The 25431-nt window shown below is 37.6% G+C and overlaps 1 protein-coding gene across 2 annotated transcripts; it reads right to left on the bottom strand.

The window, feature by feature from the left end:
- Positions 1 to 25257, bottom strand: KIAA0753 (KIAA0753 ortholog). 2 transcript variants are annotated; one of them, XM_063443903.1, is made up of 17 exons: positions 25194 to 25257; positions 24369 to 24487; positions 23203 to 23803; positions 21417 to 21523; positions 20250 to 20312; positions 19469 to 19690; positions 16248 to 16464; positions 13694 to 13890; positions 13328 to 13485; positions 12595 to 12714; positions 12113 to 12202; positions 5262 to 5316; positions 4095 to 4238; positions 2494 to 2572; positions 2279 to 2399; positions 1022 to 1234; positions 1 to 412 (listed from the first exon to the last, which is right to left on the bottom strand). In XM_063443903.1, the coding sequence occupies exons 2-17, from the start codon at positions 24477 to 24479 to the stop codon at positions 289 to 291; spliced, it is 2622 nt and encodes an 873-aa protein (XP_063299973.1). In that variant the 5' UTR covers positions 24480 to 24487; positions 25194 to 25257; the 3' UTR covers positions 1 to 288. The 2 variants fall into 2 exon arrangements, with proteins under 2 accessions (XP_063299973.1, XP_063299964.1); XM_063443894.1 differs by having other exon boundaries at positions 25166 to 25252.
- Positions 25258 to 25431: the final 174 nt, after the last annotated feature.

Raw genomic sequence — 25431 nt, 5'->3', positions numbered from 1 at the left:
TCAACACTCAGAGTATAAATGGCATGTACATAACAATGACACTTTAGTATCACAGCTGTTTTGGACAATGGTTGCCAAGGTCTTTGCCAGGCAAATGGCTGAACATTATAGTAAAACCATCATTGTCATACTGTAATAGTCAGCTGGCATGTACAAATTTATTATATTAAGCACAGAATTAAAATGTATAGTAACAAAACACAAGGATACACACACACACACCTGACAGAAATGACAAAAATAAAAAAATGCTAGGGAAATGGTTCTGAAAAGTAAGTCCATATATGTTTAATGTGGGGCAACAGGCTCCAGGAACTCCGAAGTATATATTGCCTCAGAATAACCCTCACACATATCTTGCAATTCTGAAGCCACCTCGCCTAATGCATCTTCAAAAAGCTCATCTGCTATGCTGGAAAGCAAGAGAAATTGTTAATTATTTGCATTATTTTAAGCTAATTTCAAGGGTTATTCAACAAAATGCAGCAATAGAGTGGTTGACCATAAACTTCCATCATGTCTAGTCATTCCATACATACAGGACTGTTCTAAAAGATTAGATTGTAGCTCAACAGCAAAAAACGGTCCATAGCAAAAAAGGTTATAAAAACCTGCCTTATAGGTAGAAAGGTGGAAATCATCCTAGAGGCTAATTGGAACTTCCCCATCACCAGGTAAATATGCAAAATGTAAAAACTTCTTTATATTATTGTTGACTTTGTCCCTTTAAAGCTACAACGGTTTGCAAGTCTGATTGGACACAGGTTAGAATTCTTAAAACATTTTGATGCATACTTTAAGAACAGAAAGTGGGAAACAGAATTTTAATTTGTCAACTCTCATAAAGTAGATTCAAGTAGTGAGACTGGCTAGAACACACTTGTAGATTTGAAGTAGGTGATTTTAAAATGTTAACTAGAAAATATAAGTTTACCAAACACCCCTTTTAAAACAATAAAACAGTTTATACTTCACTCAAAATATAGACCTTCTCAAATAAGGACCTATAAAGAAGATTTACCTTTCTGAGATGTGCCACGGGTTGAAATTGTTCAACACCTCATTGGATGTCAGTCGGAGGTGTCGCTCAAAAGTTTCAGTATAATTTTTAATGCTTTGAAGCATTTGTTTTGGAACAGAGATAGGTACGAGGTCTTGATGCCGACCGGTCAGCTTCTGTGGCAAAGGTTGTGGAGAACTTCTGACCAATTCTTCCCTGGCCATTTGCAGTGAACTTAAAGACATTAGTAGAACGTCGTAATGTTAAAACGGTGGTTATAATATAATTTTTCGTAAGCAAATGGGGTGTTCCTGAGCAGAATAGTTTGTTATCTATGATATTTAATATTGGATATCTGTGACTTGTACCTAAAGCCAAGGACATTATCATTAGGATTGTGTAAACCTTACACTCAGTACCTGTAAGCATTGGGTAAAATAACAATCCTAATAATGAAGGATTCCTAAACTTAGTAAACTGGACTGCAGGTTTAGATAATCAAATATTCTATCAATCAATAACAACCAAAATGCAGTTCTACAGCTGTAGAACCTTAACCCCTTAAGGACACGTGACATGTGTGACAGGTCATGATTCCCTTTTATTCCAGAAGTTTGGTCCTTAATGGGTTAAAGCTCATGCAGCCAGATACATTCCTTTTCTTGATACTTGTAGATCTACAGCTGTTGGAGAACTATCATGTTCAATATATTTCATGAACTCAGAAAGTACATTAAACAGTTAACACTTACATTTGTAAAAATACAAAAGATGAAAAAGAATCAAAAGTTGCATTGAAGAATAGTAACATTCTAACACGCAAACTACCTATAGTGTTTTTGAAAGTGAATGCCAAGTGTAAATCAGAAACGAACAGCAAACGATTCATGCATAGGGTTAAAGCTCAACAGATCTAAAGAGTGGCCATACCATACTTAAAAACTTTAACATTATATTTAGTGTCAAACAAAATGTTACAAATACCAACAAAAGGAGCACGTGTATCATAAATTATTTAAAGCTAGCCATGACTGTGGAATGCAAAGCTTTGTTATAAAAGTACAGGTCATTGCAAAGAAAGATTACAGAAGCGTGGGTTGGAAATGCATGGATTCAGCACGGCATTCTGGAACTGTTGCAGAAACACAGCTATTTTAAGCTATTGTTTCTGGAACATAGAGGCAAATCTCAAAACAGAAATAATATACACAATATATACAAAACATCGTTTTTTTCTGTAGGACTGTTCCATGATATTCAATAATATTTTATACGTACTCTCCTTCAAAAGGCTCCTCTAGCACTATGTCTACAACTGGTTCCCTATGGTCTTCGTCTTTGGTGATCCTGATTGGATGAGGAGAGCGAGGGATTTGCTGTCTGCCCGCACTTTCTTTGTCTGTATGGAACAACATTACCATTATTAAACTGAATTTGGATTGCAGGTAGAATGTTTCATTATGGTATTTTTCTCATAAATAAAACTTTTCAACCTTTTTCTTCCTGAGCCCAAAATTCAGGATCCGCATACACAATCCTACTGCATCTTTGTCGAACAATTTCCTGAGATCTCTGTTGAGTAAAACAAATAAACACATGGTATAGTAAATATGATGCATGGACTCATAAGTAATAAGAAAATACAATATTTTATCAATCAGAGAAATCTCTAACTAGATAGGGACATTGTCTGCACCCTACATGATTCTCTGAAAACAATGCCAAGCTGCTCCAGCATTAATACTTAGTATGACTAGGATTAGGCAAAGCATTTTGCATCAGGTCAATTCCAGCAAGTGATTTGTCATATAGAGGTTAAAGGGAAACTGTAATTTCTCTGGAAATTACACCAAATAATAAAACATTGAGAGATCACTCATAACTTATGCTCATCATTCTTACTTAAATCTTCTGTTTTCTTTTAAAATAAGAATTTAGCAAATACTATCATAAACTAGTCCAGCCAAGTCACAGTCAGGGTAAACATTGCTAATAAGCAAAATAAATTGAAACTGTTTCAATTCTCATCTATTACGTATGCTTTCTCTTTGTTGACTGCCAGGTCCACAGAACAGAACTAAGACGGAGGCACCTAGTTGCAGGATAAAATAGAGTGGTTATATATTTAAATGTAATTTTTGACACTTCACAAATACATATTTAAAAAATATATGTGGACAAATATCCAATTAGAAATCTTGGGCAGTGACTTTTCCTATTTTAAGGATTTTAGTAACTCACTCTATCCCTTTAAGCTGGGGTAATTACGGTATGTTATAATCCACATAAAGAGTTTTGTATTAAGCGCTGAACCAGAATCTAATGGGACTGTCTACCAGAAGAGACAGGTTCAGGAAGAAGAAACATCACAAGTCTCCCTTTCCTTTTAACAATGTTTTTGTTTTGTTTTTACACACTTGCTTAGCTCTGTGCTCACACAGTATTAGAACGGATTAATGCACAACAAAGATGCTTCCACTGGCTGCTGTGATTAAAAAGGTTCACTTCACTAGGTAGTTCAGTATAAGGGAACATTCCAATGTCCAAATACAATAAATAAATAGAAATTGTTGTTATATATATATATATATATATATATATATATATATATATATAAATCCCCCATGAAAACTTGCTTGCATTTAATTGTGCATTTTTTATTTCTAACAATATCTTGTAAAAGCTGCAGCTTTTGTAAGCCCTCCTCTTCTAACACCGCCCAGACTTTCAGTAGCTGTCCAATCACAGACTTCTCAATGCAGCTCAACGAGAAGTCTTTGCAAGGCAGGTGCTCTGAGCAAATGCTTTGCTCTTCAGGTTAGCTCACTGAAATACCTAACCAGCAAGTAACAGGACCGGCTGTCTGATTGATCTCCAGGAGGTGTAATCAGGTCAATTTACAAAAGTGCCATATTCTATTAAAATCTGTACCTTTGTATGTATAAAAAGAAAAAGAAAAAAAAAGCTGAAGTGCTTTATGGGTCTGGAGTGTCCTTGTACCAATATTATAATGGTACATCTAAAGTACAAAACATGTGTTTTATTTTGCCACTACTATACTAAAAACCTAGGAGTATATACACTGAATACTCACCTCTATCTCCTCCATCCTTTGAATCATGGTCTCCAAATCACTGTTATGAAGTAAGATTGCTGAATTCTGCCCTCTGCTCAATTGGTCTGATTCTTGCAAAATATGATCTATTCCTCTGCCAGGCAGGTCCCCGTGGTTAAAGGTCTATAAAATAAAAAAAGAAAACCATTTAACGAAAATGGTTATTAACCATTGTGCATTTAAAAATATAGACCAAATATTAGAGCAAATGTAATGAATGGTTGTAATAACATATTACTTCCCAGATCCTAAAGTGAAATTCAGAGCACCATAACACTACAGCTTATTGCAGTAGGTTATTGTGCCAGGGGGATATTAGTACAGGTGCTAGTAGGCTAAAAAAGTCACATCCCTATGGTTTTTTTTTTTTTGTTGTTTTTTTATCAGTCACCAAGTACTTTAATTAAAAATCCCAAGGATTTCCCTGCATCCAAACCTCAAACTTTATGCGTAAAATGTAATTATGAGAAAGTTTTATTTTCTCATTATTTATCCAAAATATTTGTAAGGGGTAAGCTAAACTTTGCTGCACCAGTTGCTGTTAACACTTTCCCATAAATGGTCTCTAAAAAAAGGCTTCTCCATTAATACCATAACTTTGAGCAGGTTTTGTGCAATTTGTACAACAAGGTTAATTTACAAAAGTGCCAATTTCTATTGAAATCTGCACTTTCTGTAAAATGAAGCTGAAGAGATTTAGGGGTTGGGTGTGTCCCGTTGTTCCAGGATTTTAAATGCCTTACACCTTGTATGGCAAGTTTGGGGCCTTGAAATAAAAGCTGGAAATTAAGATCAAAGAGCACAAGAGGGACACAGAAATTATGTCCTCCCCTCAACCCGCCCTCCCTAACATCTGTCCCTATCCAGCAAGTTGTAGTCATGTCAGCAGAGGATCTGAGATTCAGTGAGAACTTGGCCTCGTCACTGGAATAAGGGTAAGTTTAGGTATTTTCTTAATTTCATTATTTTTGTTTTTTGGGGGGGACCACCAATATAGGAAAGTTTACACTAACCAAAAACAATGTTTCCATAAAACACTATTTTTTTGGTTGGAGTAACAGATTCATTTGAAACACTCAAGATTATTTAGTGTACTACAGTTTATACAATAGAACTGCATTTATTTTATTATCATAGCAGCATTACCTGATGACTTTGCATGCCACTGCCTGACAATCTGCTTGTTTGGAGAACTTCCTCCCTAAGAAAACAGAAAAGAGCATGTTTTACAATTTATAACATTGTAATGAAAATGAGTGGCTTAATGAATGAGATTTTACCACTAATATACAGGTTCCTCTGACATATACTAAGACTTAAAATCAAGCTTTTATTTTTAGAGTTCCTCAAACCATAAAAAAATGCTGAAATGTGTAACACAATTTACAGAGGCCATTGAAATCTTTCACAATGGTAAATTTAATTATACATGTTGCCGCTTTGCATCTTCGTTCCAGTGGCATTACCAAGAGTTGAATGGAGTCTGCACTGAATTACGTGGGGAAGCTTGATTATTATTTAACCAGCCCAGAACTAAATTCTAGACTTAGTAAATAGAATGCAGAGCAACTTCCTTTGAAAACACATCAGTAAGGGACGTCACAGAGAAAAGGGAACGTCAGGGTGGTACAAGTAGGTTAAAAGGATTTTGGAAAAAGGTGTATGCAGGAGATAGGAAGGGTAGTCAGCACTCACCGATTTAAAGACATAACTTTTAATATTCCATGTTAAAAATTACAAACTTGATGCTTGAAAGCATATATAGTTACAGTGTATGGCCATACATTGCATAGTCCTGCCACCCTTATAATGTATGCATGTTCAGGTGAGTGCAGCCTAATTCCATGGGCATATTTAACATTGCACAGTAGAGTCCCAGGAGGGAGCATTTCCCAAGTAAGTGGATTAATTTCATAAGAGCAGGAATTAGGTTGCTAGAGTAGGACCTGCCAAGAATGGTGTACATTGACATTGTGGCAGGCTTATAGAAACATATAATGTGACGGCAGATAAGAAGCATTCAGCCCATCTAGTCTGCCCAATTTTCTAAATACTTTCATTAGTCCCTGGCCTTATCTTATAGTTAGGATAGCCTTATGCCTATCCCACGCATGCTTAAACTCCTTTACTGTGTTAACCTCTACCACTTCAGCTGGAAGGCTATTCCATGCATCCACTACCCTCTCAGTAAAGTAATACTTCCTGATATTATTTTTAAACCTTTGTCCCTCTAATTTAAGACTATGTCCTCTTGTTGTGGTAGTTTTTCTTCTTTTAAATATAGTCTCCTCCTTTACTGTGTTGATTCCCTTTATGTATTTAAATGTTTCTATCATATCCCCCCTGTCTCGTCTTTCCTCCAAGCTATTCATGTTAAGATGCTTTAACCTTTCCTGGTAAGTTTTATCCTGCAATCCATGAACCAGTTTAGTAGCCCTTCTCTGAACTCTCTCTAAAGTATCAATATCCTTCTGAAGATACGGTCTCCAGTACTGTGTACAATACTCCAAGTGAGGTCTCACCAGTGTTCTGTACAATGGCTCTTTCTACTGCTAATACTTCTCCCTATACAACCAAGCATTCTGCTAGCATTTCCTGCTGCTCTATTACATTGTCTGCCTACCTTTAAGTCATCAGAAATAATCACCCCTAAATTCCTTTCCTCAGATGTTGAGGTTAGGACTCTATCAAATATTCTGTACTCTGCCCTTGGGTTTTTACGTCCAAGATGCATTATCTTGCACTTATCCACATTAAATGTCAGTTGCCACAGCTCTGACCATTTTTCTAGTTTACCTAAATAATTTGCCATTTGACTTATCCCTCCTGGGGGATATCTTAGTATCATCAGCAAAAATACATACCTTACCATCAAGACCTTCTGCAATATCACTAATAAAAATATTAAAGAGAATGGGTCCAAGTACAGATCCCTGAGGCACCCCACTGGTGACAAGCCCAAGCTTCAAATATACTCCATTGACTACAACCCTCTGTTGTCAGTCACTCAGCCACTGCCTTACCCATTCAACAATATTGGAATCCAAACTCAAAGATTGTAGTTTATTGATAAGCCTTATATGTGCAACTTTGTCAAAAGCCTTACTGAAATCTAGGTAAGCAACGTCTACTGCACCACCCATATCTATTATTTTAGTTACCCAATCAAAACAATCAATAAGATTAGTTTGGCATGTTCTCCCTGAAGTAAACCCATGTTGTCTATAAGATTAGGCAGAAAGAGGCTAAGCAAGTTATAAGAGCTTCCAAATCACACACAGAAGAGAAAATAGCACAGTCAGTAAAAAAGGGGGACAAAACCTTTTTTAGATACATAAATGAGAAAAGAAAAGTAAAACAAGGATTAGTTAGATTAAAAACAAAAGAAGGAAGGTATGTAGATGAGGATAAAGGTCTAGCTGACTGCCTCAATGAATATTTTTGTTCGGTATTTACAGATGAAAATGAAGGAAAGGGACCTTAGTTAAGAAAAAGGATAAATGAGTCATTTATTACACGTGAGTTTACAGAGGAAGAGGTTCTATTTCAACTGTCAAAAGTAAAGACAAATAAATCAATTGGACCTGATGGAATACACCCAAAGCTATTAAAAGAGCTTAGTGGTGTACTAGCAAAACCATTAACAGATTTATTTAACCAATCATTGATAACAGGAGTAGTCCCAGAAGATTGGAAGTTAGCGAATGTTGTGCCCATTCACAAGAAAGGTAATAGGGAGGAGTCGGGCAACTATAGGCCAGTAAGCCTAACTTCAGTAGTGGGGAAAGTGATGGAAACCATGTTAAAGGATAGGATTGTTGAACATCTAAAAACACATGGATTTCAAGATCAGAGACAACATGGGTTTACTTCAGGGAGATCATGCCAAACTAATCTTATTGATTTTTTTGATTGGGTAACTAAAATTATAGATCAGGGTGGTGCAGTAGACATTGCTTACCTCGATTTCAGTAAGGCTTTTGACACTGTTGCACATAGAAGGCTTATCAACAAACTACAATCTTTGAGTTTGGATTCCAATATTGTTGAATGGGTAAGGCAGCAGGCAACAGAGGGTTGTAGTCAATGGAGTTTTTTCGAAGCTTGGGCTTGTCACCAGTGGGGTACCTCAGGGATCTGTACTTGGACCCATTCTCTTTAATATTTTTATTAGCGATATTGCAGAAGGTCTTGATGGTAAGGTGTGTCTTTTTGCGGATGATACTAAGATATGTAACAGGGTTGATGTTCCAGGAGGGATAAGCCAAATGGAAAATGATTTAGGCAAACTAGAAAAATGGTCAGAGTTGTGGCAACTGACATTTAATGTGGATAAGTGCAAGATAATGCATCTTGGACGTAAAAACCCAAGGGCAGAGTACAGAATATTTGATAGAGTCCTAACCTCAACATCTGAGGAAAGGGATTTAGGGGTGATTATTTCTGATGACTTAAAGGTAGGCAGACAATGTAATAGAGCAGCAGGAAATGCTAGCAGAATGCTTGGTTGTATAGGGAGAGGTATTAGCAGTAGAAAGAGGGAAGTGCTCATGCCATTGTACAGAACACTGGTGAGACCTCACTTGGAGTACTGTACACAGTACTGGAGACCCTATCTTCAGAAGGATATTGATACCTTAGAGAGAGTTCAAAGAAGGGCTACTAAACTGGTTCATGGATTGCAGGATAAAACTTACCAGGAAAGGTTAAAGGATCTTAACATGTATAGCATGGAGGAAAGACGAGACAGGGGGGATATGATAGAAACATTTAAATACATAAAGGGAATCAACACAGTAAAGGAGGAGACTATATTTAAAAGAAGAAAAACTACCACAACAAGAGGACATAATCTTAAATTAGAGGGACAAAGGTTTAAAAATAATATCAGGAAGTATTACTTTACTGAGAGGGTAGTGGATGCATGGAATAGCCTTCCAGCTGAAGTGGTAGAGGTTAACACAGTAAAGGAGTTTAAGCATGCGTGGGATAGGCATAAGGCTATCCTAACTATAAGATAAGGCCAGGGACTAATGAAAGTATTTAGAAAACTGGGCAGACTAGATGGGCCGAATGGTTCTTATCTGCCGTCACATTCTATGTTTCTATGTTTCTATGTCTCTGATCTTGAAATCCATGTGTTTTTAGATGTTCAACAATCCTATCCTCTAACATGGTTTCCATTACTTTCCCCACTACTGAAGTAAGGCTTACAGGCCTATAGCTGCCCGACTCCTTCCTACTACCTTTCTTGTGAATGGGCACAACATTCTCTAACTTCCAATCTTCTGGGACTACTCCTTTTAACAATGATTGGTTAAATAAATCTGTTAATGGTTTTGTTTGTACACCACTAAGCTCATTTCCTTTTCTCATTTATGTATCTAAAAATGTTTTGTCCCCTTTTTTTTTTTTTTTTTTTTTTTACTGACTGTGCTATTTTCTCTTCTGTTGGTGTTTTGGAAGCTCTTATAACTTGCTTAGCCTCTTTCTGCTTCGGTTTTTTATAATTAGTAAATGCTAACTTTTAGTTTTTTACTATTTTGGCCACATCTGCGGAGTAGCACAGTGGTTTCTTTAATTTTTGCTTTTACTGACAAGCCTAATGCAATTTTCTGTTGCCCTCAACAGTGCAACTTTTAAATAATCCAATTTCTCTTGGACTCCATTTAAATTGCTCCAGTCTGATAATGACTCCTTTACACATATTCTAATTTTACAAAAGTCTGTTTTTCTAAAGTCTAAAACTTTTGTTTTTGTGTGGTGTGACTCAGTCACTGTTCTTATATTAAACCACACTGACTGATGATCACTGGATCCTAAACTTTCACCTACAGTAATATCTGATACCAAATCTCCATTTGTTAACACTAAATCTAGTATGGCCTCTTTACGAGTTGGCTCCTCAACGACTTGTTTTAGAGACAATCCCAGTAGGGAGTTTAGAATATGTGTGCTCCTGGCACAAGCAGCTATTTTTGTTTTCCAATTCAAATCAGGAAGATTAAAGTCACCCATGATGATAACGTCCCCCTTCATTGTCATTTTAGCTATTTCCTCAAGTAGTAAATTATCTAACTCTTCTATTTGTCCTGGGGGCCTATAAATCACACCTACACGAGTTACTGTGTGATTACTAAATTCTAACGTAACCCAACTGGACTCTATGTTCACCTCACTAACTTTTATTAGGCTAGATTTTATGCTAACTTTCACATACAGGGCCACCCCTCCCACTTTCTTGCCTTCCCTGTCTTTTCTATATAAAGAGTACCCTGGTATTGCTATGTCCCAGTCATTTTTCTCATTATACCATGTCTCCGTAACAGTGACCAAATCTTCATTATCAGTTGCCATTATTGCCACAAGTTCATGGATCTTATTCCCTAAACTGCGAGCATTTGTAGACATGACTCTAAGCTTATCATTTTTTAACACACTTGCTACAGGCACCTTCTGTCCTTGTTTGGGGGGCAATTGGATTGATGTTTTATCACCCTTTTGCCCCCCCTCTCCTAGTTTAAATACATCCTAGCAAAACCTCTGAACTGCTCACTGAGAACATTTGTTCCTTTTTGAGAAAGATGCAAACCATCCTTTTTGTACAGTTTTTTGCCATTCCAAACAGAGCTACCATGAGAAATAAAGCCAAATCCTTGCTCCCGACAATCCTTGCTCCATTCACCAAGTCACAGGTTAAAGTCCCTAATACGCATCCGCCTGTCGTTCTGAGTGTTATGCACAGGCAGAACTTCAGAGAATGACAGTGGGGAAGCAACTTGCCGTATATCATTGGCAAAAACACAAAAAACTTCCTTAACCTCTGAAACCTCATTGCAAGTCATTTGTCCCTAGATGGACAAGTACATCCAATTCCCCTGCTTTGCTCGCTTAACAATATTACAAATACGCCTCCTGTTGCTGTGAGCAGTAGCTCCGGGAAGACATCTCACAAGACCACCATTGTCCATCTCCACACCTCTTATGATGGAATCCCCCAACAACAACTGCTTTCTAATAGGCCTCACCATAGTCTCCAAGCCTGTCACCACAACACCACTACCTTCAGTGCCTGAGCCGGTCTCCACAACACCACTACTACTACAATGTATGAACACCTACTGTAACAAAAACCCCATTATGTTTTTTTTACTCTTACATTCTGTGAGTTTTGAAAGTGCGGTTTATTGAGTGAGTGAGTGAGTGAGTGCGCTGGATCTTGTATGTTGTAGAAATGAACATGAAGTGAAAAAAAAAGAGACACTTGTTTCTTATACAGTAATCCTCACACTTGAATCAGTTATTCTTATCTGGCTACAATAGAAACTCTCACAGAGTTAAAATCTGTATTGATCAATCTGGAGCAGTCTATGCATCAATCCATGCAAACCATGAAGCATAGAATGTATGGTCACTTGAAGTAGGTATATGCTCCATGGCAAGCACGTGCTATATTTTATTTGTATATGAAACTCAGTGGAAGTGACACATTTCCACCCATTCAAAGGCAGTGACCATGTTCAAAGGGCAATTTGAATAGTTTAGAATTACTTGAAACCAATTTTAAATAGGGGCTATTTGCAGGCATTTCCACCAAGCAGGCTGTCACGTTTGCAACATCACCTAGCAAAGGTGACATTGCTGAATTATATAGTGATGCTGAATAGGGTACAAAAAAAACAAAGTATATATTATTATATAGCAGCTTTCCCTCACATTATTGCAGATAGTAATCTATGCAAACTGGGAAAAATCTTGTCCCACTTTATTTCCTCCAGAGTTTTACCACATTACAGCGAAGTGGGGCTATAAATGAAGGGCAAGTTAACAGCATATCCATCAGATGATTATATATAAACAATATGTCACTTTTAGTCCGCATATAGCTTGAAAGTGGGCAGCTCTGTACTGGGAGTGAGAAGCTTTATGGGACCTAACAAATTCAGGAGCTAACCACCTTAGGTTTATATTCTTAATATTTTAATTGTAAAGCACACCTGAGATTCCGAATGTGGGAAATTTCTTCCTGGTACAGATCGCTCAACTCCTGCGTTCTCCTTGCGCTTTCAGCATCTAACCATGCCAACCTGAGAGAGCAGGGAAGTCCTGATTACTGAACGGTATCTCCTAACCCATGAGATAAGCAGTAGGAACAAATAAGGGAAAATATACGAGTTAACACTAATCTAACATGTCTTTAAAATTATCAGATAATAGGATTAATTTATTGTTCACTATTATCTTAAATTTGCTAAAATACTGCCTTTCCTGTATAAGACAATTTACATAAAACATTTTATATTTGAATCCCTGCTAGGGATTAAAATAAAACAGAACCGGACTGATGTAAGAAACTGTGACAACGTAGAAGAATACATGAATGTTAATGGATTGTATATAAACTAATTTGTACTTAAAAGTAATATTTACTGCAGACAGATATATAGCTCTAGTGTTTAAGTCAAGTAGCAGAACACACCTCACAGCTTCTGTCGGTACAGTGGATGTCGTCTCTGGTTCTTTGTGCTCTGATATCTCATCATGCTCCGGCTTCTTTGGCAAAGAATTGGTTTTTTTCTTTTCTCTATCCAAATTAATCCTGTGTAAAAGGAAATGTCATTAAATAAAATTATAAATACGAGAGGTTTTCTTGTCAGAATTAATCACTTTAAGAACGGCATGTAAATAGCAATACTGAAAGTCCTAAAAGTAATCAGCAGCGACATTCTATGGATATCCATAGTGACTATTCAATTTTAAAAATATGTCCAGGAGACGCTGCTCATTTTTAACAGAATTACCTGCAGTCAGTAAATCAGCAACCAGCTGGAGTGCTTATAGCAAGGCTTACTGATTAACCGGCAAGACTATTTCGCATTTGGAGCCACCAACATCACCAAGGAAAAAAACCTGTTGCTTGCAACATCAGACTATCGATTGATAGTTCACATTGAATAAAAGCATGAAGATAATACTACCTACCCTCTATTTCATAAGGACAGACAATCACTGGGGAGTTGAGATCGGTGTTGAAGTTTATAGTGCTAGATGGGAAAGTGTATGGGTGTGGGGCAGAATTTTGTTTTAAACCTTCTCAATGATACCTGTCCAAATGTCCTATGAGGGAGGGAGAATGGGCAACATCCCATCTGTGATCACTGCAGCTTGGATGTAATAGGGAGGAGGAATAAATCAATAAATAACATAATCACCTTTTTGGGGAAGCTGAAGGAGATGTTGGATTAGGGGGTACCCATGGGATTTTCTTCTCCCTTACAGGTGGACGATTCTCTTTCAATGCAAACGCCACAGTTTTCTTCTGAAAATGTGCTTGTTGTGATAAGTCAGTCTTTCGTGGATGACGGAATCCCTAATGAGAAATTGTATTTAATTTTTTCTGCTATTTTCATTTATTTTCTAATGTGATAATGTGATACTTGATTTTTTTTTTCTAAATTCAAAAAGAAGAATATCAAACAATGGCTGCCAACTTATCATATCATGTCTGTACAAAGTAACACAATTTCAACAAAATTGTTCTTGAATGTATAAATATAGTTCTATGCTGCAGTACCTACCTGGGGTCTATGAGGAAGCAACACTCCTTTGTGCCTGTGTTGTGCTACCTCTGTTTTAGGAATCCCTTTTAGACCACCAGCTTGTACTAAAGCTTTCAGTGCAGATTGCAGGGCCTCACGTCTTTCAGGGCTGGAAGGGTACTCCATGTTTACGGGCTCAGTCTGGGTTGCTGTAGTCAAAGATTCATTTGTGCTCTCTAGAAACGATTTCCAAGAAAATAACCTGTATTTCATCTGCTGCCTCATAAACTCAATTTGTATCAATCTAGTGTGGAGCATGCTTTTCAGCCCAGTAATACATAACAGAACAGAACAGTCCAATTTGTTGTGAAAAGAGTCTGAGAGCGAATACATAAAAAAAAAAAACTGAAGGTGTATATGCACAATGTACAGTATAAAACAATATATAAAAAGTGAAATAATTATAATATTACCCACTCTACATCAAATTCCTACAATAAAGCACAATATAAAAGCTTAGAGTGTAGTATGGCGGAGTTAACAGGGTATATATAGATTCACTCACATACTCCTGAGTCACTTGGAAGTGCACTCAGACTTATAGAGCAGGAATAAAAATATTTATGGTGTATTGAAAGGACCTCCCCAGCTTCTATTGTGGCATGAAATATCCACAGCAGCTCTACTTGAGATTCTGCAATTTTATATATACACGAATATAAATATCTGGATATTCCATGCAACAATAGAAGCTGGGAGGTAGGTCCTTTGAATACATCATAAAGATTCCCATTCCTCCTCTATAAAAGTCTGAGTCCACTTCCAAGTGACTCAGCAGTATGTGAGTGAATCTGTATATGCTATGTATACCCTATTAACTCTGGCATACTACACTGTAAGCTTTTATATTGTGCTTTATTGTAGGAATTAGATGCAGAGTGGGTGATATAATTGTTTCACTTTTTATATATTTTGTTGTACTGTATGTGAAGAAAAGAGACCTCAGCTAACCTTTTATTCTATGTTTTGTGTTTAATTTCCCTTTTCTGCCTATAGTAGCTTATCCGTTCGGCAGTTTGCATCTACCGAACCACGACCTCCCTCCTTGCTTGTTGTGATCTGAAGCACCGACAATTAAGTGTTCCCTGGGTGGCCGTTGTTTGTATAGCCGCACGCCACGAGGAAAAGAAAACGGCGGCCATCTTGTTCGCACGAGGCGAGTCAGCGGGACTTGGTCGTCGAGTGTCTGGAACTAAAATCGGACACTCGACCGTGCGAAGTACCGCTGAAAACTACCGGACGGCCGGTTCTCCCACTTGCCGAACACCCAGAAGAGCGGCATTCGGTAGTTATATCCGTATGGACCAGGGGAACAATCGCTCCTATGAGCCAGGAGGGTATTTTCGGTACTTTTGACCGCTTTCGCCTTTTTCCCCAATTGACCGACCCCACACACTGAATTCGTGGAACTGTTTTGGGCAGGAGCCTCGTGTGTGGTCGGTAAACTAAGACTTCCACACTTTTTAAGAACCCCTGAACCGATCTGGGTGAAATTTGAATATGTTTGCCTACCAGATCGGGGCTATCAGGGGATATGTATTTTGTGGGGATACCTTGTGGGGAAAGGGGTGTTCCAATGTTTGGGTAAAATGTGTGCCCTCTGCCTGGAGATAATTGATTTAACCTTTAACTTATCTCACTATCTTCCAGGCAGAGGAAGGGGCGTGTAGTAAGAAAATACTGTACAGTGATTGGTGATATGTTTGTTTGTTTTGGGAGGTCCTCTTGCATGAGGATCCCCATAAAAGCCAGCCTGTTTCAATAAAGCTTTAGTTCTGTTACACCCTTCATGAAGTCTTGGCTCATGTTTGGGGAAAGGATACTCTAACTACTGGGAAGGATTGTCGTGAAGCTGTATTCATCTCTACCCCCTGCTGGAGCTATGATCACTTATACTCAGCAGCTGGAAAAGGAACAAGGGACCGCAGTAACATCTCCCCTGCAGGTCTTAACACTGTATATTGTGCACATACACTTGCACTGGTTATTTTTAATGTATGTATTCGGTTTGTTGTGGAGTGACAACGGTAGTTGGAGTTTTTTCACAACTATTCTAGCACTTAATCTACCTTTACACATTTTCTTTTATATTCGAGTCTGTGAGCTGTCCATTTATCAGTCATGAATACACTTTGGGTGATGCTATAACTCTTACTTTTTATTTTTTAAGGGGACAGTAATGTTAAGAAAAAGAATGGAGCTTGTACTGGTGCTCTATTGATTAGGAGAGTATTAACAATTTAGGTTTTACTGCTGGCAATGTATTCAGCCAGCTGACACTTTTTTGTATTTATATGAGGGTATAAAGTTCCAATATAACAAACTATTTGATAATTGATAAAAGATTCACAGCTACAATTGTCAAAGCAATCTGTGTTATTTGTTGGAAGACCCCAATCACTGAATCTACAATCGCTGAATCTACGCCCAACATTAACTATCTACACTCAAAAAAGGAGATGGAAAGACAATAGAAGCTAGTCTGTTTTCACACTTACTAATATAAAGTTAGTAGCAGATAAAACATACTTACCAACAACAAGGCGTTTCTTCACATCCTTCCATTTCTCTTGGCTAGCGTTACGTTGCTTTAAGACTGGAGGTGGACATTTTTTATTCCTGGTGGGAGATCCAGCAGGAGTGTCGCAGTTTGATCTCTTTCCAGTCGATGGAGATCTACTTGTAGAAAAACGTGGCGATTGTCTTCTAATGTGGGAGGAGATTTTGCGCTCAAGGAGGAGATCTAAATCCTGAAGATATTATATCAACCATTATATTAGTAAATACTCACTGAAAACAAACTGCTAATGCACTCCCAGATTAACATTTAACATGTGCATGTCACCATGTGCAGTCAAAGGAGAATTACCACTTCTCTGCCAATTACACCATTGAATAAAATGTAAAAAAAAAAAATCAAAAGAAAATTACCAATAACTTGTACAACCAGGGGACACCATGAAAATGACAAACAGAAATATTGTTTGTCGCTTCTCCTTTACAAGTCATGTTTAATTGCAGAAAAGGGAAACATATATAATGACTGGCAGACAGCATCAGTAGACAATCTCAACCTATCTCCCGCTGCCTAACTAAACTTCCTCATAAAGTGGCGCAGAGCGGAAGAAAGTATGCCAGAGGACCAACTTCTGGATTAAACTGCAATTCTGCTGGTGCTGGCTCTGTCCCTGATCTGCCTCCTTGGCTGACATCTTCAGAAGAGATTATCACAGCCAAACACAATCATTATCAAGTCTTATGATTTCAGACAAGGAAGCAAGTTGGAGGCCGGCCCAAATGCAGCCCTGGCCAATCAGCATCTCCTCATAGAGATGCATTTCTATGAGGAAAGTTTAGTGACTGAATGCAGAGGATGGAGAAACTGAATGGCAGTGCTCCACACTGTGCAGCATTGACCCAGGAAGCACCCTTTAGTAGCCATCTGAGGACTGGCCACTAGAGGTGTCCCTAGGTTGTAATATAAACACTGCCTTTTTTCTGAAAAGAGATTGTGCTTACTGCAAAAAGCTTGCAGGGACTGATTAAGCTCACCAGAAGAAATACATTAAGCTGTAGTTGTTCTGAAGACTACAGTGTCCCTTTAACACAGACAACAATGGAAGAAGATATTTGTACTAATAGGAAATATTGATAAAGACAAGACATTTTCAACATAGAAAATTTGACCATTTATAGAAGTAGTAATAACTTTAGTACTCCATAGCAATCTCCTTGGCCACAGGAAGAATACAGATTTTCAGCAAAATAAAAGATTGACAGTTAAATTACAGATACATTTCCTTAATAAAATGGAAATGTATGCATTAGTGGAATATAAGTAAGCATGTTATTGTACATAAATAATGGGTACGGTAATTATAATATACTTAATGGTTGTTTATTGAGAAATTCCCATGTGTACAGGATTGTGTGTGTGCTTGTTAACAGCACACTCTGCAGCTGTGCACAAGCTCAAGCAGTAGCTGCAAAGTGTATAATGAAGATACGTACAGCATACTGAGCTATAAAAATGTTGGTTCTATAAATGCTTGCAGAGAAATTAACTTAATACCAAAGATGAAGCACATTGCTGAGCATATGTTCACATTAAAGAAAGAAAATATAAAATTGAAATGGGAAAGGGTTCACTGATGAGCACGAGAAAGAAGTTACTTCATTTTCTGAAAATAGGCATGAGTTCATCAGAAAGAAATGACAAGGGAATAGGACAAATTAGCAGACTGCGAAAATACCCACAGTATCTAGTTTTCAAGCACAGCTATTCAAACTTAACATTTGCAATCCCCTTTCTGACAAAATGTGCTTATTTAGTGAATAAATCACAATGTTTTCCCTACCTCTGTACAGGTAGAGGTTATATGTTATATGCGACACCAAAAATGTGATATATTTATTAACATGTGATTGTAGCTTCCGATATATTGGTAGGACCACTAGATCTTTAAAGATTAGAATTTATGAGCACATCCGTAATATTAAAAATAAGATGCTCAATCATCTGTGTCTGCTCATTTTGCTCAAATTCACAATGGACACCCTAAATACGTGTATTTTATTGGGATACAAAAAGTGGAAAAAAAGATTGGAGGGGGGGCAACCATTTTTGAAATGGACACTTTGACCCCCTCCGGTTTAAATATAAATTTTGAGGTTTGTAGTTACATATAACCTTTACCTGTACGACTTTTTGTGTCCCTAATATGCCTTTTTAATATGAAAAATTGTAATATGTAGTTTTTAATATACCGTATATTTATAGAGATATAGAGCTTTATGTTGTTCGAATTTGATGTGGTTTCTTAAGGTTTTTTGTCTCTCTGGGCTCATTATCGCAGATGTTTTTATATGCGGAGTAATAGGATTTGAGTATACATCTCATTTTAACTTAATGGATATAAATTTATTTGATCTAATAGGTTATGTACAAAGGTACATCCGATATTGGAAGGAGGGGAGGGCTCTTGTCTCATGTGTACCCATTTCCGGGTTAATTTAGAGGGGTATATATTCACCTAGGTGACCGGACACACTTCATTACACCTGATGAAGACCTACTGAGAGGTTGAAACGCGTTGTGTTTTTAAAGCATCTGTAGCTGAAGACTGAACTTTCATGTAAGACTTTACTATTTTTTCTGTTCAATAAATTATATGTTTATATCTAATTTGGTGCCTTTCCATTCAAATATGACGGGAGAGAGGAATTTTGCTGGAGTGAATACTGAACTACCATCACCACTTCAATAAACGCTTTTACTGGAGCCAGTTTGTTTACAGGCTCTAAAAAATGTGCGTGGGATGTGAATATATAATCATATTATAATATTATATATATATACATATATATATATATATGAGATCTTTATATGTTCTTGGACTGTACTGCTCTTTTAAATTCATTCTTTTACAGCCATTTATCAAGAAAATAACCGAATAGAGTATTAATTTCTTTATTTATTCTGCATTTGCACTTTTTGTTTGCATGCTGAATGCGCCACCTAGTGTGTCTTTGTGATATTGTTGTATATTTGGGGAATTGGGTGATTTATTCCCTTTTTTTGTCGGCACCTTCGTAGCGCCATTCTATTGCACACGTTCTAATTTTTCCAGGACATATAATTAGCTTTATGATTTCAACTAAACTGGACACAACTTCTTATCTGCACATTATACATATATACACACACACAATCAAACAGCAGTGTTCAACTGAGAACAGTAATGGCTATGTTACCTCGGCTTGCTGGAGAATGGACAGAATGGTTTCTGAAGCAGTGGGATCACTTCCAGTTCCAACTTTTGCAGTGCAGAGTGAGAGCTGGCGAATGAGGTGTCCTAGTTCTTTATAGAGAGTAGGTATCTGCTGCTCTCCTCGCTCGCTCAGCTGAGTGATAAATAACTGCAAGGCCCGAATAGCTCCTCGATGGACAGCTGCCAATCTAGACATTGTGCGAGACTGACAAGACATTTGTGAGGTGCTAAGTCCACATTTGTGGACTAAAGAGGGAAACTCAAAGGCAGTTTTACTACTTTTTGTCTTTGGCCTCACGTATGTAAAAGAGAACTGTATATGTCTGTCTATCTCTTGTCAGTTTTCACAGAGATTCAATCTGCCAGAATGTGAGGGAGATCCATTAGCCATTCACTGATCTCCAGCTCATACTTAGCAGGAATCCCTGGGCATGACATGAAATACAGTATTGCGCATGTTTTATCATTTTGCAGACACTTATATAATACGGAAAAAAAGAATCACCATCTTGGCAACAGTTAGAAAGCAAGAGTTGAAAAGGGAGGCACTCTCATACAGCTCTGCATATATTGTGATTGTAAGGGATTTAGAAGCAGCTGATTAGCCACAGAGTTATAATTGCGCAAATGCAATATTATTTTTAACCCAAACATTTAACAGAAGAATAGTTTATAATACAATGTAAAGCTGAAACAAGCCTTTAAGGCTTTGAAAAGGAGTGATTAGCTTGATTTTTCTTTACAATTAAACCATCCACACTCACTTTCTTTGTGTGTTTAATTTTCTGTGGGCTAAGCTCTTCCAAATCTTCCTGGATTTCTTTCACCTGTGTAGTAATAGAAGGTAGTTGGGTATAGGACAGATCTGTTTCGTTTCCTCCATCAGTCAAAATTATATTAAATATTAGAAGTAGGTCAATGAGTTGCATCAATACATGTTCAAACATAGCCTATGGTACGGTAGAACTTCATGTTTTCATATATGTGTTTAGTAATATCCTTGAATGTATATAGAGCTTAATGGTAGTATAATTTTACAGCATTGATTTTTGAATAGTGCAGAAAATGGAACAGTGCAGATTTTATAGGGGAAAATAAGCTCCACATTTACAAAAGGAAAAAAAATATTATATAAATAAAACATTTTAAACACCACAAACAAGAGCCATTTGAAAGTGCAAAACATTTTAACATTTAATCTGTTAAGTTTAAAGGGACACAATAGGCACCCAGACAACTTCAACTAATTTAAGTGGACTGGTTGCAGTGTCCCTGTCCTCTTAACCCTGCAATGTAAGACATTACAGTTTAGACTACCAGACAGCCACTAGAGGTGTTTCCTGCAGTTTCACAGAATTTGACAAAGTGAAGCAATGTTGGACGTCCCCAAGATTTGCATGAAGACATCCGGCGTGTTGCAGAACCTAATAGGAAAGCATTAATTCAATGCTTTCCTATGGGAAAGCCTAATGCGCATGTAGCGCTTGCCATGTACGTTAGGTTTCCTACTTCGGATGACGTAGGCTGAGCCCGACCCAGCATCAAGAGACATAACTGCTGGCATCAGGTAAGCGAAATAAGGTTTATTTAACCCTTTCGCTGTAGTTGGGAGGCGTGATCGGGGAGCAGGGGCCAGAGGGTTCCCTTAGTGTTAGGAATACAACTTTGTATACTGTTCCTTTAACAGTTGTGAATATCATGAAAAAAGCAGATTTATAAAGTAAATCTGATATAAGAATATAGGTTAATACACAAAAAGTATTCCCATGTGGAAATAATTCTGTAAATTAGAGCCACACGATAAAAGCATCAAATTAAACTGTACATCCATACATTTGCAATAAAGGCTATAGTGTATACAGTAAGAAAATAGTCAAGAGACAAAAAATAAGTTTCCTTTAAAAGACAACTGCAAGAAAAAACGACTTTACCTGTTGCTGTAGAACATAAAGCATTCTAGCTGAACGTGTTGCTCTTTCTTGCTGCCGCATCCGGCCTCTGGCCTGTTCAGCTGGATCTAAACGCTCACCAGAGCGCTCTACAAAAGACAAAGTGACCAAGGCATCAAAGAGTCCCTCTAAAATAGGGTCCCTAGCAGCTAAATCTGAAGCATATTATTAAACATCACATTTCCATGGCAATTCTAGAAGATTACAAATAATCCCAGGGTTCGACAATTTTTATTTTTTTTCAGACATGCGAGTCAGATGCAAATGTTAGAAACCTGTCTTGCTGTACAGGAAGAATTTTTATACTTAGACATCATCCCTTTCATTGCCTATAAGGGGAAACCGAACCAAAGCTCATGGGGTTCTAAAAGAATACACACAAAATGAGGCAGGGAGAAAAATAGTACTGCTGCTTACACTTTGGGAAAAGATTTTACAATGAGTAAAAATTTACCTTTTTCCAGATGTGAAGTAGCGGTACCAACACAAGGCAGAACAGAACACTGGGACAGACCTTTAATATTTTACCATGGTCTGAAGACCTTTTCACCCATGAGAAGCATCCCCAAAGGCCTGTACAATCTGTAATGTTTGCTGAATGTAATTAGTGATACATCTTTGCATATCTTATCAGGAGGTGCTTCTGCCGTGGCTACCAAAGAGGTTGAAACCAAGAGCGTTGGATGAGCCTTAATAAACTTAGACATTTGAGACACAAGTATGTCAAAGATACTGTATACGTTAACCACCTTATCAGTGTGGATTTGGATGCCATACACTCTTGGCAAGTGCCTTGATAAGCCAAACAATGTGTGATTTGATTTGAAAGAAGGCAGACTAAATTCAGTGTTTTTAAGTAGAATCCTCTTAACATCTAAACTTTGATATTCCTTCTTCAATCTAGTTTTAGGATTGAAACTAAATGTAGGCACAGCTATCTTCTGTAGGTACAAAAGGTTGGTAACATCGTGAGAATCGTCTTGTCTTTACAGATTGTTTACAAAGTTTAGGTAGATTTACTAAATAGATATTGCATTCAGAAATTATTTTAGCAGCTGTGATTGCAATTAAGAATAAGTTTTGAGTGTCAGATTTCTGAGATAAATTCCTCAGAGGCTGAAATGGTGGGTGACAGAGCAATTAGAATTGTTTTTTAATCCAATGGGGGAAGTTTAAATGGACACTATAATCAACAGAACAACTACAGCTTAATGTAGTTGTTCTGGTGAGTATAGTCAGTCCCTGCAGGCTTTGTGCAATAAACACTGACTTTTCAGAGACACTACCCTGTAAATTGTGTAAAATTGACAACAGACTTACAAATTAAAGGGGCACTATAGTCGCCAGAACAACTACAGCTTATTGAATTTATTCTGGTGAGTAGAATCATTACCTTCAAGCTTTTTGCTGTAAGCACTGTCTTTTCAGAGATAACTTCAGCCTAGTGATAACTTCACTGGCCACTACTGCAATGGCTGTTAGAGATCCTTACTGGGTCGTGGCTGCTTAAAATGCATCACAACACTCAGTATCTCCTCCCTCTGCATGCAGACACTGAACTTTCCTCATAGAGATTCATTGATTCAATTAAGAGATGCTGATTGGCCAGGGCTGTGTTTGAATTGTGCTGGCTCTACCCCTTTGTCAGTCTCAGCCTATCCTATGGGGAAGCATTGTGATTGGACTAGACCACCACCTCTGATGATGTCAGCAGGCAGGACAAAAAGAAACACGGTCAAAGCAAATCATATTTGTGTTCTCCATTTACCTTTACTTGCCAGTTCTTCAATCTTTTGCATATACTTTCGCAGCTCCTTCTGCAACCTCTTTACTTCTAACTCACTTGGCTCTGTTACGGTTTTGGGGCTGGTCTTATTTTCAGGTCCTGAGTCATGAGTAGGTGGGGAGTCAGATGTAACTGGATGCATCCTATACCGATCTGGTGTATACACATAGACCCGAGCACCTGATTTAGTCACTTCAGATTTCGATGCATTAACGGTATTCTTGCTTTCCTTATGGATTTGTGTTTTTGCTTTGAGTTTATGAAGGTGTTTTGAAGGTACATCTGATTTGACTTGGGATGAACCTTCATGCATTTGTAATTTTAGTCTGCCCTCTTGGTTTTCCTGCACATGTTTTCGCTTCACATCACGCTTAGCAAGCTGTAGAGCGAGGTTTAGACGGTCCTCTGATACTACGGAAAATGAAACTGTAGAGATGGAATTCCTTAAAGCATTATCTTGATTTATATCCTGTCCCAAATTTTGCTGAGGTGTACAAAGTTTCTCAATTACAATTGGACTCGGGGCTGAAAAGTGAGCAGCCAGATTAGCAGGATGAGTGAGAACATTTCGATTAAATTGAAGCTAGAAAAAGAAAGAAAAAACAAAACAAACATTTGTTTTAGATTTGAATAAAGGGAAAGTAAACAAATGTTTAAAGTGTTATGCAATTTGTATAATACTAGACAGTCCGAAATGAATGTAAAATAGAGACAAAACAAAATACAAACACACAAATCTACATAATACATATAAAACAATAAGCAAAAGAGTGAAAAGAATCAGTTACAGGAAGGATACACGATAAAGTGCACAATGAATACATATGGAAGTGCTCAGGGTCAGAAATAAAGAATCAAATCAAAACTTTAGGTGTATAAATGTATAAAGTAGAGTTGGTAACATTTTGTCATCGTAAAGGTTTTTTTTAATGCTCAAACATGTTTTAAACTTGTTGATGAATGTTTGGTACCTGGGTAGGATTGACATGCATTCAGTCTACATTTGAGTACCAAGAAAGACAAAGGAGCTTATTCTCTAAACTGTCTTAAGAGTTCTTGGAATACTTTCATGTTGCAGAGATCTGCTACGTGCATTTAACAGTTCGGAACACACTTCTGGCATTGTACTCAATGCAATTAAAACCAACCTGACTTTCCTTTGTCCTGTAACTTCCTCTGAGTGATGCATTGTGAACACCACTAATATCGGTTAAACCCTCCTGTACCATTCTTGAATAATGTTGAAAATCCACCGCCATATTTACATCTTTACAGAAGAGGGGGGGAAAAAAAAACAGATAAAAAAAAAAAGTCAATGTAAATACAGTATGACACTCAAGTTAATTAATAAACAGCAATAATTAATTTGATAGTAGAGTTATTCTGGTGTAAATAGATAAGGAATAATCAACGGCTAGCTTTCTAAGTTGAATGTCACATATTAGCACTATTATATAAAAATGTAACTTCTCAATGGAATTGCTACTTTTAGGACAAAATTGACAATTCTAGATACATTCCTCAACTTTATTTTTTTTTCCATGCTCAGCAATTTGGGCCTAAAATGTGAACTGTATTGAAATGTCTCCATGCCAGTGGGGAACAGGCCACTTCTGTGATTTTATTTTTGGATCTCCACAATGATGGAGACACTTAAACCCCCCCCCCCCGCCCCCCCTCCTCCCCCTCCAATATATAATATAACCCAATATATAATAATGTCTGTGTGGTCAGTTTATTCTGCACTGCAGCTGTTGGATGACTACATTTCCCATAATGCTTTTATCAGCTCCATGGCTGGATGGAGAATTAATGGAAAGATAGTGAACAATCACTGATTGCAATGAAATCAAACCAAAATATTATAAACGCTATATAAATGGACACAGAGTATCAAGCACCCAGCCAATGCTGGCAGTATACTCGGCTACTCGATCCCCCTTACTTTATTGTAGCTCACGGAGGTCACTCACACTCCACAATGAGCGACCCACACTCCTCTGAGAGGCAGCAGTTGAAAGCGGCGCCATGACAACCGCGGGCGGAAGTATCTCTGTACGGATCCCAGCGAGGACCAAAACTAGTCAATAGCGAGAACGCGGCGGGAGTGAGGGGGAATAGAGGCGGGATGTCTGAGCGTGGAAAAAAATGCACCTGGTAGATTTAATTCTGGGTGGGGGGGGGGAATATATTCCCAGCCAAATAATATAA

This window comes from Pelobates fuscus, chromosome 1 (genome assembly GCF_036172605.1).
Source record: "Pelobates fuscus isolate aPelFus1 chromosome 1, aPelFus1.pri, whole genome shotgun sequence".
NCBI lineage: Eukaryota > Metazoa > Chordata > Amphibia > Anura > Pelobatidae > Pelobates > Pelobates fuscus.
The sequence above is the reverse complement of the archived record's forward strand: the minus strand, read 5'-3'. Positions and strand labels throughout refer to the sequence as shown.

What these genes read in the sequence shown, in the direction of transcription:
- KIAA0753 (XM_063443903.1), bottom strand. Translation starts at nt 24,479, where the DNA reads ATGGCGGTGGATTTTCAACATTATTCAAGAATGGTACAGGAGGGTTTA. An exon ending in TTTATGTTCTACAGCAACAG is followed by an intron (nt 20,313 to 21,416) that starts GTAAAGTCGTTT and finishes ATTACTACACAG; the next exon opens with GTGAAAGAAATCCAGGAAGA. An exon ending in AAATTAAACACACAAAGAAA is followed by an intron (nt 19,691 to 20,249) that starts GTGAGTGTGGAT and finishes ATGTCTTGTCAG; the next exon opens with TCTCGCACAATGTCTAGATT.